General features: G+C 42.3%; 2 protein-coding genes across 2 annotated transcripts; one reads left to right on the top strand and one right to left on the bottom strand.

Annotated features, from left to right (window-relative positions):
* The first annotated feature begins 1,398 nt into the window (after window positions 1-1,398).
* On the top strand, window positions 1,399-9,194 carry oit3 (oncoprotein induced transcript 3). Its single transcript, XM_070916442.1, has 9 exons — window positions 1,399-1,456; window positions 4,158-4,532; window positions 4,646-4,756; window positions 6,181-6,303; window positions 6,387-6,509; window positions 7,145-7,305; window positions 7,477-7,889; window positions 8,765-8,864; window positions 9,036-9,194. The coding sequence occupies exons 1-9, from the start codon at window positions 1,399-1,401 to the stop codon at window positions 9,192-9,194; spliced, it is 1,623 nt and encodes a 540-aa protein (XP_070772543.1).
* Window positions 9,195-10,438: 1,244 nt separating this feature from the next.
* Window positions 10,439-11,637, bottom strand: pla2g12b (phospholipase A2, group XIIB). The gene is made up of 3 exons (XM_070916116.1): window positions 11,608-11,637; window positions 10,688-10,853; window positions 10,439-10,557 (listed from the first exon to the last, which is right to left on the bottom strand). The coding sequence occupies exons 1-3, from the start codon at window positions 11,635-11,637 to the stop codon at window positions 10,439-10,441; spliced, it is 315 nt and encodes a 104-aa protein (XP_070772217.1).
* Window positions 11,638-14,013: the final 2,376 nt, after the last annotated feature.

The following is a 14,013-nucleotide window of genomic DNA, read 5'->3' as shown; positions in this document are numbered from 1 at the left end:
AGTTATAATCTTGACCATATTCACCATCTTAGCTTAGCATGTTAGCATCTTACCATTTGCTAAAAAGCAAAGTGCAGCTGAGGCTGATGGGAATGTCATTAGTTCTGCAGGTATTTGGCCGAAGTACTGGACAATCCTTATTGCATTAATCCTGAACATCTGTACCAAATTTCATGACACACATTCAATCGTTGTTCAGACATTTCACTAAAAGCCAAAATGGTTGTAGGAGGAAAAGTACGGGGATCACCAAAGTGATCAGGCTTCAACCTCTGGGCACCGTGAATGTCTGTACCGACAGGTTGACATTGCCATCCATGTGCCACACCACTCGAGTGGTTAAAGAAAATCTGTATCTTTTCAACTGTTCATAACAGTAAAATCACTAAAGCCAAATGCAATTATGAACCTAAAATCAACTGAAACATTGCAAATATAACTAGAAAGTTCACTCAAAAATCCAAACTCTGAAAACTAAATTAAGCTGAAATTTAGAGGAAAACTGAACAAAAGAGAAGAAAAAGGGGACCATTAAAACTGAATAAACTGTATGGCTTTCCTATACACCGTGGTAATGCGGGTTATGGGATTGTGTAATAAAGTGCTGACTGAATCTGCCTGTGCCATAGAGACTTGCTGCTAAGTGTCTTATATCCAGTAGTAATCACAAAGAAGAATAGATTGTTGCACCTAATTTCTTCTAACAGCCTGGTGGATTAATGTCTCTGTTGATTTAATTACATATGAGAAACAAAAACTGCCAGCGTCAGGGTAGTTTGGGCGCTTTCTAAATGAAAAGGGGCAACCTTCAGACATTTTCTGGCCTGCACTGCACTGGTGGTCAGGTAATGAGCTAGAAGAGAACATATTCACTCTACTGGCACAGTGTGTCATCCTTGAGGGTCTTCGGTAAATCCTGAGTGTGCAAACCTCGCCATCACCTCGAAGTGAAAGATGCATCAGCACAACACTAAGCAGAATAATCAGATTGGTGTTATGTTGCCGCAGATTAGATCATTGCTCGTTTTTCCACGCCCTTTAAATCAGGAAAGATGAGGAAGAAAATATTTAAGATATGTAAAAGTATCCCAAGCCACGATCACACTTTTTCTCAGCATAACAGCAAAAACAAGTTGTGTTTGGGTTAGTTTAAGGTCGCGTGAGAGAGGATGGAGTGAGGAGAGTGTGAAGACTGTACTGTCTGAAACAATGGGAGGATGGTCCTGTCACTGGACTCGGGGAGCAGAAGGTCAAGGTGAGACAGAGACATGACAATATGACACATACAGATAAGAGGCGCCTATTAAAGACAGGCTTCCCCAAGGAATAAACCAGAAGAGCTACACACACATACACACTCTGAGCCTGAGCGTGGACTATCATTTAGCCGACACTGAAATGATTTTTTTGGTGATTACCAGTCTGCTGCAGGAGGTTCTTGTGGTTGCAGGTGTAGGTGAGTGTGGCATTTGTTATATTTTCACCCAAAACTAGCAAGTGTCTTCTATATTATGTTTTAACTTTGTTTTTGTCCTGTTTAAGGGTAAGGCTGACCTTATTTTATGTGTCTTATTGTCAACAAAATCCAATGAAAATACCAAAATCAACAATATGTTAATCCATCTTTCAATACTTTTGGACTTCCCTAAACTGTTTGCTCTCAGCCCCAAGCCTATTTATTTCTACTGAAGATGTAAATCTCAGTGTCACAAATATACTTTCGGGTTTTTTTTTAAAAAGGCTTAGTAATTTCCTACAACAGCTGGTCACTGTAGCTTTCAGCAAATGTTGCTCAAACCAGAGTGAATAGTGCATTTCTTGGGGATTTTCAGCAGTGGATAAACACACATTTGGTGCTCAAGTGAGTATTTGCAGCAGCAGGTTGTGTATGCTGGATTGACTCAAAATAAACTGCAATGCCCACGTTCATTGTTCTGAAGAAACATGTCACTCAGTACAACTGTGTAGCTCAATGATGTGTTTTTAATAGTTTTTGGACTATACCGGGGGTCTCACTGCAGAGGAATAAGATATATCAGGCTTTGGCCACGCAGGGAGTACAGGTGTTAGTAGGATCAATTTATTGTTGGTTTTGTTTTTTTTATTATTTATTATGAAGAACAACATGGTTGGACTCTGTTTACTGTGGGTCTTCATCTTCATCTGTGCAGAAGAGAGGCTGCAGTCTGACTCCGGTCAGGCTCGGCTCCATGTTCCCCTAACAGCCATAAGTTATTCAAGCCCCATCTGGAAGATTTAACGCTCCCATTAACATACACCCGCATGAGTCAGCTATGTCCTCTGCCCCTTCTGTGCTGCTCGAGTTGGAACGCAGTTGGTCAGTCGTACGTCTCCAAAACTGGTCGTTTATGCTGTCAGTGGGCCCAGGCCATGAATTGATCCCTCTGCTTTTATTGAGGCAGCAGGTAGCGACATGATGGACTGTCCATTAGTGGATGGAGGGAGAAAATAATGTGAGTGGTGACATCATTTATAGTCTCAAAATTAGTCCCATCTCACACATCGCTTCCAGGAACTAAGGTGCAGTCGGTTCATTTTTCTGAACATGATTTGGAGTATGTGTTTGTGAGTTTTCATGTTTGCATGTGAAAGCAGATATAAAGAAAGGAACAGTTATCGTTACGGTAAACCTTGTCAACCTTGGCCTTGTCACACAGAAAGCACTTTTCGTTGAAGGTACGGGAAGACGTAAACACGGATATTTTATGTAGAGCAATCCAACTAAATGGAAAGCCTAGAGTTTGGTTATAGTGGCGGGTACTGCTCCAGTAAAGTGTTATGTGCTAGTTGTCAGCTGTCATGTTTCCAGGCTCTGGCCTGTCACTGAAGATGCTTTACTGCCGGGCTGATCAGCCTCCCGCCACTGCTTCTTTGTCCCTGTTGATTCTCAGTGATTAACACTTACTCTTTCTCTTGCCCACTTTGCCCACTCCCGTCATCCCTCCTGTCTTCTTCTTTTCCTTTTGTTTTACATCTGCCTCTTAATTACACTGTTGAGAGGGCATGAAGAGGGGGAGAGACTATTGATTGTTCTGCTGCACTTTGTTTACTCTGCTCGTTCAGTTGTTCTCCTGATTCTGCAAAGCTGGCTGTGAAAAGACTCATGACAGAACTCATTGGATAAAGGGTTCCTTGTGAATGGCTTGTTGGCTTTTAGTTCAATTAGAACTGACTCTGTGTTACAGTTTATCTTGACGGTCCAAAGGTTTGCTTCAGCTGACCAGTGTAGATGTACAGTACATGGGGCGGGGTAAAAGATATAGTGCTTGTCTGTGGACTGAGCAGATATTTGACCCTTTTCCATGACTGGTCTTACCTTGAATCAACATCCATGTTTAAGGGTCACTTCACCAAAACTAACCTACAAAATGATAGTGGTATACAGCCATGCAGATAGTTCTGATTTCTGAGATCTCTGTTTTCTTTGGAACTACTTTCTACTGAAGAAATAGAAAACAATTGGCGCAGAGGTCTGTGGATTATTTAGAGGGGCAGGACCCTTTTATGTGAGTCTTTTATGCCTTTCTTAGAAAGTTGACGCTAAAGAGGTGACAGGAAATGAGGGGAGAGAGACATGGGGATGGACTTGCAACAAAGGTCCCTGACTGGATTCAAACCAGGTGTGTTGTGGTTCATGGCTGGCACCTTAAAACCCTAGGGTGCCCCTGTTTTGAATTTATTTCTTAAATGTCATTTTTCAATCCTGTGAGCACCGGAAACAAAATTAATTTCACCTCCATTATATTGATGTGGAGGCAGAAATCTTAAATCTCATTTCTCAAATCTTTCATAATTTGGGTGAAGTGACTCTATAGCAGTGATGGAGGAAGTACTGAGATCTTATACCTAAGTAAGAATAACAACACTACAGTATGAAATACTCCTTGCAAGTACTCCTTGTACTTGAAATTCTCAAGTAAAGCACTTCAAAATTGTACTTACAGTACTTGAGTAAATGCTTGCTTTCCACCACTGCCCTCTCAAACTCTATACATTGTCCAGCCCAAACTTCTTCATCTCTGCCTCATCCTCCTTATCCTGAAACACACATTTACATCATGTTCATCTTTCTTCCAAGCACTTGCTTGGTATTACTAATTATTGTCCATCTTTGCCACCCCACCCACATGCCTCAGCCCTGGACCCATGCTCTGCCTACATCAGCCTGAATGAACCCTGGAGGAACACAGACTACCACGTGAACCAGTCATCCGGCGTGCCCCTATGTGACAGCCATGTGTCAGGAGAGTGGTACCGCTTCACTGGCATGGCCGGTGATGCCATGCCCACCTTCTGCATCTCTGAGAATCACTGTGGCACCCATGCTCCCATCTGGCTCAATGGCAGCCACCCTCAACCCCATGAGGGCATCGTCACCCTGCCTGTATGTGCCAGCTTCAATGACAACTGCTGCCAGTGGAACGCCAGTGTAGATGTGAAGGCCTGTATTGGAGGGTACTTTGTCTATCGCCTGCCCAGACCCTCCGTCTGCTTCCATGTTTACTGTGGCCGTGAGTGAGCATGTCTGATTAGTAAAAAGTCATTTTTTTATCCTATAACTGAGTTACTGTTCATTTTCTTGTCTATTGTTGTGTTGATATGTTTTTGTGTGTGCGTCGCACAGATTTCTATGACATATGTGATGAGGTGGACTGCGCAGGTCCTACATGTCCTGAGTCTGGCTGTCGCTGTGCACCTGGAACTGTCCTGGGACCAGACGGACAAACATGCCTGGGTGAGACAGACAAGGAGGAAGAGTGGGGACAGAAGTTGTGAAACAGACAATGATTAGCAAGAGAACATGGAGGACGGATAGGCTGGAAGGGGTATCTAAAAAAGAGAAATCAGTCATACTGGATTTGCAGTATGTTTACTCATTGTTTTGACAAATACAGTCATATTTCTGGATATACTATTCTTATTCAAATATTCAAATTTATATGGCTTAATGGGATATTCAGAGTAACCTGCAACGACAACAAAAGCCAAAAGGATGAAGTGGTGCTTTCTGTTATCACAAGAATTTCAATTCAATTTTCAATTCAGTTTCATTTTTATAGAGCCAAATCATAACAGCCGTTATCTCAGGGCACTTTTCATATAGAGCAGGTCTAGACCATACTCTTTATAATATATTGCATTTTATATACTGTATATGTAGTTTATATATAGTATATGTAGTATATAGTTGACTTGTTTCACATTCATTCATGTTGAGAGTTCTTTTCATTTTCTTGAGTGTGAAAGTAAACAGTAGTTTGACAAAAAATAATTTCAACTGAATTTCCACTTCCTTATATAAGATTCAACTTCATTGTCATTGCACAAGGACCAGTACAAAGAAATGCATCTAATGAGACGGTGCAAACAGTGGCAAAGAGCACATGCATATATATGAAAATATACAAATATTGCTAACTTTCACACACTCGCAGCATTGCTCTGGTGTTAGCTGACTTAACATGTGGGTACATTTTTTAAATCAAATTGTAAATTCTATTTTATCAAATTATCCCCTCCACAATCTTTCCATGTACCCCGTGGCAACTGCAGAAGTACCCCCCTGAGGTTAGGTACGCTTGGTTTGGAAACACTGCTCTAGTGTACAACGGCCCTGTGACTGACTATTTTAAATGATAAGATAGATCATAAAATAGGAAGGATGAGTGCAAAGCCTGATGGAGGAAGCAGCAGTAATGACAGAAAGATTGAAAGATTGTCTTTTGTATTTGCTGACTCTACTCAAGGTGTCTGTGTGAGAGTGTGTGTGTGGTACACTGGACGGTACACCTAATGATGGGTGACAGGAATGCAGTGGGAATCTAGTCAGCCTGAAAACTGCCATTATCTCAATATTCACTTATCAACTAAATCTGGCTTTCCCTGTCTCAGAAATGACTTCTTCTCTTTCCTCACTGTCTTGCACTCTCACTTTTGCCCCTCCTTTTATTTCATCCCACCTTATTTCTTTATGAGTCCTCTCAGTATTATAAATGCAGTTTTAAAGTCCTTTAAAGTTGATTCATCATCCTCTTCCCTGGAACACTAAGTGAATTGCCTTGAGGTGATAAACTCCACCCATCTGCTACTCAGTCGATTAAAACAAGGCTCATCTGATAATAATATCTGACCCAGGTGTGGTGTGTGTCCTATGTTCAGATGTGAATGAATGTGAGAAGGGCAACGGTGGCTGTTCAGAGGTGTGTGTGAACACCAAAGGCTCCAGGCGCTGTGAGTGTGGGCCGGGCCGTGTGCTGGATGAGGATGGACGCAACTGCAGGGGTACGTCCATGTTCTGATATTTCTTATGACACACATGACACACTATCTTTAGCTTTTCCTTTTCTCTGTGTTGCCTCATGCAGAGATAGCAGGCTGTCATGTTAACAATGGAGGCTGCAGCCATGGCTGCTCCTCACAGCTGGACTCCTATCAGTGCCACTGTCCCAGAGGGCTGGAGCTGGGAGAGGATAAACGCACATGTCAGGGTGTGTATCTATGCGTGTGTGCAAATGGTCTGAAAACATGTTGCTTTCAGACCATTTGCCTCAGTGTCTTTTTTGATAGTTCAAGACTGCAACTAATGATTATTTTAAGTATGGCTTTATCTATAGATACTTTGTATGATTACCTGATACCAGCTTATTATATAATATGTCAGAAAATAGGTGAAGTCCTCAAATTATATGTTCTTTCCAAAAGATATGTAATCAGTCTATAAAGTTCAGTCTTTCAAATTACATCTAGTAGCTTTAAAGACACTATTGGCAAACGTATGTATCAATCTCACTCTAGGTCATAACTTGAATTCTTACATTAGTTAGGTAAGTGTCAGACTGATGGTGCAGATTGAACACATATAGGCATTGTCTTGTTTTTCTCTCAACAAAATATCTAAAAAAATTACAATCTAGATCTTCCTTTACTGCCACAGTATCTTGCGTTTACTGTTTTTTATGTACTTAGCCAACAGACAGATTGTGTGGTATGTTTTCATCCAATCACATGACTGTGAGATGATTTCGTGGTGCTCTTCGTCACTGTATCCATGCAATGTTTCAAGACTTTTTCCATTTTATGGGACCATAATAATATGTCATATCTTTGCCTCCCTTTCCTGCAGTGCCAGTCCAGTGTGAGTCCAGCTCTATTATAGTGTCAGTTCCTAAGGACCTTGTAGGAGGATTGGAGCTCTCCCTGTCCAACTCGTCTTGTCGAGGTGTCTCCAATGGCACACACATCAACCTCAGCTTCAGCCTCAAGACCTGTGGCACAGTGGTGGAGGTCAGAGACATTGGGTTGGAATTTTTACACTGAATGTACTCAGGGTTTAGTCTCTACGCCTTAGGGCTTGGAGAAATATTTGATTATCATATCACTATATTAAAGAGCTGTGCCTTAAAAGGGGATCGTGTGAGGTTGACAAAGTACTGTAAACTGAATGTTGACCCCCAGGTGACAGATGACAAGATTGTGGGCACCAACCTGGTGACAGGCCTTCCCAGGAGCAGCCCAGGCAGCAGCAGTGACTTGATAGTCCGCACCAGCAAGTTAGTGCTCCCGGTCACCTGTGAGTTCCCCAGGGAATACAGTGTGTCGGACGGATACCAGGCAAGTCAGCGCAGCTCAGCCCTCGAGCTGGCAGGCCACAGTGAGGGAGTCTTCCCCTTCTCCCTGGAGCTCTTCAAGAGCGCAGAATTCTCAGAGCCCTACAGAGCCCCGCCCCAGCTCCGCCTGCACGACTCCCTGTTCTTCGGCGTGGAGCCAAAGGAGAGAGTGGAGGGCCTCTCTGCGCTGGTGGAGAGCTGCTTCGCCACACCAGGGCCCAAAGCTGACCAGGCCCTCAAATATTACCTCATCAAAGACGGGTGAACAGTGCAGAAGCTTTATCAGTTTTAATGTCACATCTTGTGCTATGTGACATATCACACTTATTGCCAGGGCTGAACCAGAAAGGGTGAAACAGAACACAGGAAAAATAGGAACAGTATATCTATTACTTATGATTTCTGTTTTGCTGCCTTCTAATGCTAAAAGATAAAATACAATAAGGATTCAAGCTGTACTTTTACATTTGCCGGTGTCAGGTGTGTCTTCCAAGAAGAGTGATGTGTTTTGTAGTACCTGAAATAACAGGTTTGCTTATAGTAACTAGAGGATTTCACCCACTGTGGCTGACCTGAAGGAAAAGGTGACATACACAGAAACTCTACACTAAATCATGCACACAATAAAAACTGCAGAATTTTGTCTTTTTAATTATCTCATTAATACCAGAACTGCATTCGGTCCTTATAATACATATTGACAGGATCAGACCCAGCTGCTGTTTCCACAAAGCTGCTTGACAGTTGTAGGACAGGAAATGTCCACTCCTTCAAGGAAATATCAGTCGAAAAATGCCACTGGCCTCGTACTCTGATTAATGTGGAAAGAAAATAAGAATAGTTTTTGTCAAAAAATCAAAATACAGATCAACCTTATTATGTGGGGAACGCTCACTTTAGGCAAACCATTTCTCTTGTGAATCCAGAGTGAGATTTTCTACTCTACGGGCACCAACACGGCAGGGCTATAGTATATTTTCAGGATTTCCTATTAAAGACACAACAGTGTTTCAGGGCCTTGGGGCAGCTAACCTTGATGAAGTGGCTTGTTAGAAATATATATGGATCACTGAGTACTGTGTTAAGGTATCAACCGCATGTATGACTCTATTTCCCCTCTTTGGCTTCCTATTCAGGTGCATCTCTGATGAAACTGTGACACAGTACTCATCAAAGGACCAGCTCTCTAAGCACTACCAGGTCCCTGTCTTCAAGTTCATCGGCAAGGACAACCGAGTGAGTAACAGAAGCGTGCTGGGAGCCAGCTGGCAAGTGTGTGTGGGCTTTTATCTATGTAGCACTATACTGTAAGGACTGTATTCATAGATATATCTGTATTAGCAGTGTCTTGCTATTGCAATGGCGTTCTTCTCTATCTCAAAACAAGCTTGTCTCCTCCGTTTACAGCAAGTGTTCCTCCACTGCCAGGTGTTGGTATGCGGGGCAGGAGACTCCCGCTGTGCTCAGCGTTGTCAAGGACGTGTTCGCCGAGAGGTTCGGACCGGTAAACCTCAGGAGCAGCACACGCTGAGTGGAGGCCCCATCTTCATCCTACCTGAGCCATGAAGCCGTTAACACAAATGGCCAGAGAAAACACCAGCAGCACAAGCCAGGATTTTAAACACATTACATTTGCAGACTAACATTTAAAGGATGAACTGACCATTTCAGTTTATTTTAAACACCAAACAGGTATACACAGAGCAGTCCATTATGCTGTGCCTCATTTACACATATACAGATGTACAGCATACACTCTATTCCTATGTAAGTCCCAGTGTCAGTCACAGTGCTGTAGATCACTTGAATTCTGGTTATAATATCCAAGTTTGTGTGTGTCTCTGCCACTTTGCCTGGCAGCACAATTTACTGACATTAAAGTGAATGACATTTCTATTAGAAATCACTCGGAGGGGCCACAGCTCATTTGTAACAACTACGGCATGAAGGATGCTTTTCTGGGTCACACTTTCAGGCATTTTTCTTCGGCTTGATTACAGCTTAAAGATTTAGTGGATTTATAAAAAGTGGCTTATATTTCACACCATCACTGACTTAAAAGAAAATGCATGCAGAACGTCCATAGATGTATCCTGACTCGTTTGCTCAGTGTTATCGATGGCTGGGCAGCACGCCACCCATTCCAGCGTGGTAGGAAAGAGATGTCAGAGTGCCGTGCCTTTAAAATATGTATGCGCTTCATCATTCTGACAGTTAATCTAGAATTAGTCATGTCAGTTAAACCGCAATAAGTAATGCATTTGTTCATAAAGAAATAACAAATAACTGGCAAATAACTTATATCAAATATTAACGTAGTAGCTGTAATTGGCGTTACATTTACATGACTATCTTGATAAATAGCAGCACACGACGAACCTTGTCTGCCATAGTAATTATCTTTTGTCTTTCTATCCAGAGGAAATTAATCCAACTACAATATCCTTCCCATCGGGCACTTTTGTTTTGAGTCATCAAAGTAATTTATGGTAATGGAGTCATAGAGGCCTAAAAATGGCCTAAAATGAAATGGAGTGTGGAGCATATAACATGCATAATCAATTAATTAAGATTCTGAAAGTCAAATTCAGATATCTAATATTTGTTAGTACTGCCTATGAATAAAACCTGAGAATCTGTTCATTTGCATTCCCCATTTACGTGTTTTGTTTTGTTTTTTTTTACCTCCCAGGCTCTGAATCCCTCCTTGACAAAAAGACTATAAATATACAGTATGACCTGTAGAAATACACGTCTCTGTTATTTGTCTGTGCAAGCATCCAGGAGTCGTTCCATAGACTTCTATGTGTTCACAGTTCATCCCTCTCCTCTCCCTCGCAGACACACGCTGCCCTCTGGCTGTTCATGTAAGGCCTACAGCCCAGAGTCCACACTGTGTTGTAGAGAGTGTCTGCCATCGATTCACAGCCTGAGAAGAAAAGACAGAGAAACAGAGGGATGAGGGAGCATGTGAGATGTTCCTGGTCGTCATATTCAGACTATCCTATATCTTAGAACACAGCCAAGGAAAGGGGAGTAAATATCTGCAAACGTCTCACCTTGTACCTTCGACACAAAGCCCAGACTCTTATTAAGGTCAGAGCAGATGCCATGCAGACACGAGCGAAACCTGGAGTCACAGTCGTGCTTGCTTGTCCCACAAGTGTCATAGCAGACGTCAAGCTGGTTACAGCAGTTTGTCATAGCAGGAATCCCCAGGTCAAGCTGTCAAGAGAAAGGACTGTATCATGTCAGTACAGTTTACTAATATGGTTGTTGTTAGCTTCATTATGTGGGCTTCATGATGTAGTTCTGGGCTGTTGGGGTGTTGAACAGGCCACCTACAGCTGAATTCACCTGGAATCCAACCAGAGAGGAGCTGCAGCCGTTGGGCTCTGGGAGCTGGTAGCCGGGGCGAGGACGAGGAGGTTCTCCTGAAAAAATCCCAGAGAAGAGACATTTAATTCTTGAATTAAAGTGAAGGCACATTAACAAACTAATGTCATCATGTTCTCCTGATCAAGGATCTACAGCATATCTCTGTTCTTGGATGTGTGTGTCGTTTCACAGATAAGATGTAACTTCTGTTTGAGAACATCTGTATTGATTGCATAACTGTAGGAACATCCACCTCCCAGACTGATAACCACAATGTATTCAGGTTTCATTATCAGCAGCCTGAGGGCCTCACATGCTATCGTGGATCAAGAAAGACAAAGCTGATAAACTGACAGCAGAGGGATCGATTTGAGAGTTAAAGTGTGCTAAGAAAACAAACAGAGGGAATATTGGATGTGGACAACATAATAATCATTTAAAAACCTGCTGTGGACCAGGTGCACTGATAAAAATAAGCTTGTCCCTCTGAAAACAACAACTCTGGCTATCTTGCCACCTCTGAGTCCCACCTCCAGGACACTAAAAGACTTGTGGTTCTCAACAACATAACAGTATGTTAATCCAACAGAGTTGCTCTTACCATATCTGCAGCGGTACTGACACACACCATTGTGTCCCCCCACCAGCTCCACCAGGGAGTCAAAGTATCCGTGCACAGTCTGGAAACTATTTCGAATAGAGTTGAGGCTCCAACTGTTATCTTCATGTGTTAAGGGTCTGTTCAGGGATTGGTTAGTCTGGACTGGTCTGATGTCATTCCCCTTCTCCTCCTCCTCAGAGGAAGGTTGCTCCTGGGTGACAGCTTCACCAGGAAGAGCTTCCATAGCAGGGGCGTCTCCAGCAGGCCTTTCAGTGTCTGTCCCTGGCTCTTCGACTGTAGCACCATCTGCTTCGGGGACATCCACTTCAGGTTTGTTGGCTGCTGGGCTGTCCACAGCAAGTATTTCAGCTAGTAGATTGTCACCAAAGATGGAATTAGCTGCAGGTTCCTCAGCCGCAGGAGACTCACCTCCTTGGGCAGCTGCGGGAGCTACATCTTCTACATCTGCAGATGCAGCTGCTACAGCACCATCAGTAACAGCTGGGACCTCCTCCTCCTCCTTTGCTTGAGTCTGGTAGTGGCCTAACGTGGCACACATGCCCGTGGACAGGCAGAGCAGGAGTAGGACCACAGTCCGAAGCAGCATGGTGTTGAAGTGGTGACAATCCAAGCAGAGGAAGCTCTCCCCAAGGCGAGGTGTTGTTATCAGGGTGAGAGGAGCGTAGACAGTGAGGGACAAAAACACACTCTGCTCCTACTGGCTCTTCCAACCAGAGAGCAGACTTTGACCTGCGATTAGGTTCTAGCAGACAGCAAGGCATTCTCTCATGTTGGGGGCAAAGGTCACCCCCGTATCAATCCAAAGAAAGCTTCAACAATTCCTCTAATCCTCTCATTCTCTGTGATTCTTGAACCCATCAAATGAGTAATGTCATCACAGTTTTCTCCACAGAGCTATAATTGGATTTTTGTGACTCAAAAGTCACATGGAACTTGAGCCTAAAGGAAAACCCTGCTCGTATTCACTTAAACGCTCGGCACAACTTGTGCTGGAATTTCAGTCTGTGACCTTTATCAAGACATCACAAACTTCAAACGGTCTTCCCTGTGTTTTTATAAAGGTCACAGACTGACACTTTAGCACTGAGTAAGCACAAACAAACGGAATATTATCTTATTCATTCTGCATGTCTCTGCTGCCCTCTTGTGTTTGAACAGTAATGTGCTCCAATGCTGTGGAAATCGATTTTTTATCCTTTTTTAGCATACCCTTCCAACATCAGAGATCTGTTTCACTGACACCAGTTGTGAATTATGTTATGAGGTTGCTGTTTTTTTCTTCCTATCCCTTATTCAGTCTGTGCAAATGAATACTTGCTATTAGCCAGAAATTAGAGAACAGCTTGTTATCCTCCTAATCTTCTGTGGAATCATGTTCATGCACAGCTCCATACAGAATAAATCAGAACAAGATGGCTGTGACAATGTAGAGGCCTTTTTTCTGCTATGAAACTCTTTTCAATTTGTTAACATTTGAGCTGCTCCAGGCTGTACATACAACACAACCTATTTGATTTCAGCCTTAAGGTGGAAGTTGTTCATATTGACAAACACTAATTGGACTGCCCTGGGCCACTAAGACGACATATGTGAAGTGTCAAATTCTCTGCAGGTCTTTAACTGCTGAATTACTGGAAACTGAAACCTGACGTCCTCTATAATGAAACACTGCATGGGCATGTGATCACTGCACCTGAAGCACTTCCAGACTTTAAGGCTTGAGAATGTTGATGGTTACATTTTTGCTGTTAATAGTAGAACAAACTAACTAAATTCAATTACTCCAAACTTTAAGTACAATGTTGAGGTACATGTACTAGTTTTACTTAGAATAATACTAGTATAATACTAGTTAATATGTCAATTAAGATTTTACATACAAAACACATGATCATCTTTTTAAAAAAGGATGCATTATTGTAGATTAAACTATCCTACAGCGTATAATGTAGCTAATATTAGCTACACGTCAACCAACTACAACGTCAAAATACTGCTAAAATGTTACATCAGTAACAATAACCCGATAGTAAAAATATATTATAAAATAAAGGGGGCCAGTCTGCATAATGAGTACTATTGTATCTTATGCACATTTTACTGTTAATTTTGTTATTGTGTTATTGCTTGCTTGCTGATACTGGTGGAAGTTTTAAGCTATGATCTACAGTGTTATTTCTGGTAAAGACATTTTTGTATATGTACTAAACTGAAGGGCTACGGCAAGGATAAGGTCATCTTGCTGGTTGTTGAAGATGCAACGCTATTAAATACTTAATTTTCATTACACATACTTCATTGCACATTGCACTTTATCTAGCGTATACTGTCTGACTTTGAAACACCCATCTCAAGAAAGATCCTCTGGTTTACTTGCAGATTAAG

This window comes from Enoplosus armatus, chromosome 12, assembly GCF_043641665.1.
Source record: "Enoplosus armatus isolate fEnoArm2 chromosome 12, fEnoArm2.hap1, whole genome shotgun sequence".
NCBI lineage: Eukaryota > Metazoa > Chordata > Actinopteri > Centrarchiformes > Enoplosidae > Enoplosus > Enoplosus armatus.
This window is presented reverse-complemented; position numbering and strand designations above follow the sequence as displayed.

Coding starts and splice junctions, on each gene's coding strand:
- oit3 (XM_070916442.1), top strand. CDS start 1,399: ATGATTTTTTTGGTGATTACCAGTCTGCTGCAGGAGGTTCTTGTGGTT. Junction 1,457..4,157: donor TCTTGTGGTTGCAGGTGTAG/GTGAGTGTGGCA, acceptor CACATGCCTCAG/CCCTGGACCCATGCTCTGCC. Junction 7,306..7,476: donor CCTGTGGCACAGTGGTGGAG/GTCAGAGACATT, acceptor GTTGACCCCCAG/GTGACAGATGACAAGATTGT.
- pla2g12b (XM_070916116.1), bottom strand. CDS start 11,637: ATGGTGTGTGTCAGTACCGCTGCAGATATG. Junction 10,854..11,607: donor TCAGTACCGCTGCAGATATG/GTAAGAGCAACT, acceptor TTCTCTTGACAG/CTTGACCTGGGGATTCCTGC. Junction 10,558..10,687: donor CTTTGTGTCGAAGGTACAAG/GTGAGACGTTTG, acceptor TTTTCTTCTCAG/GCTGTGAATCGATGGCAGAC.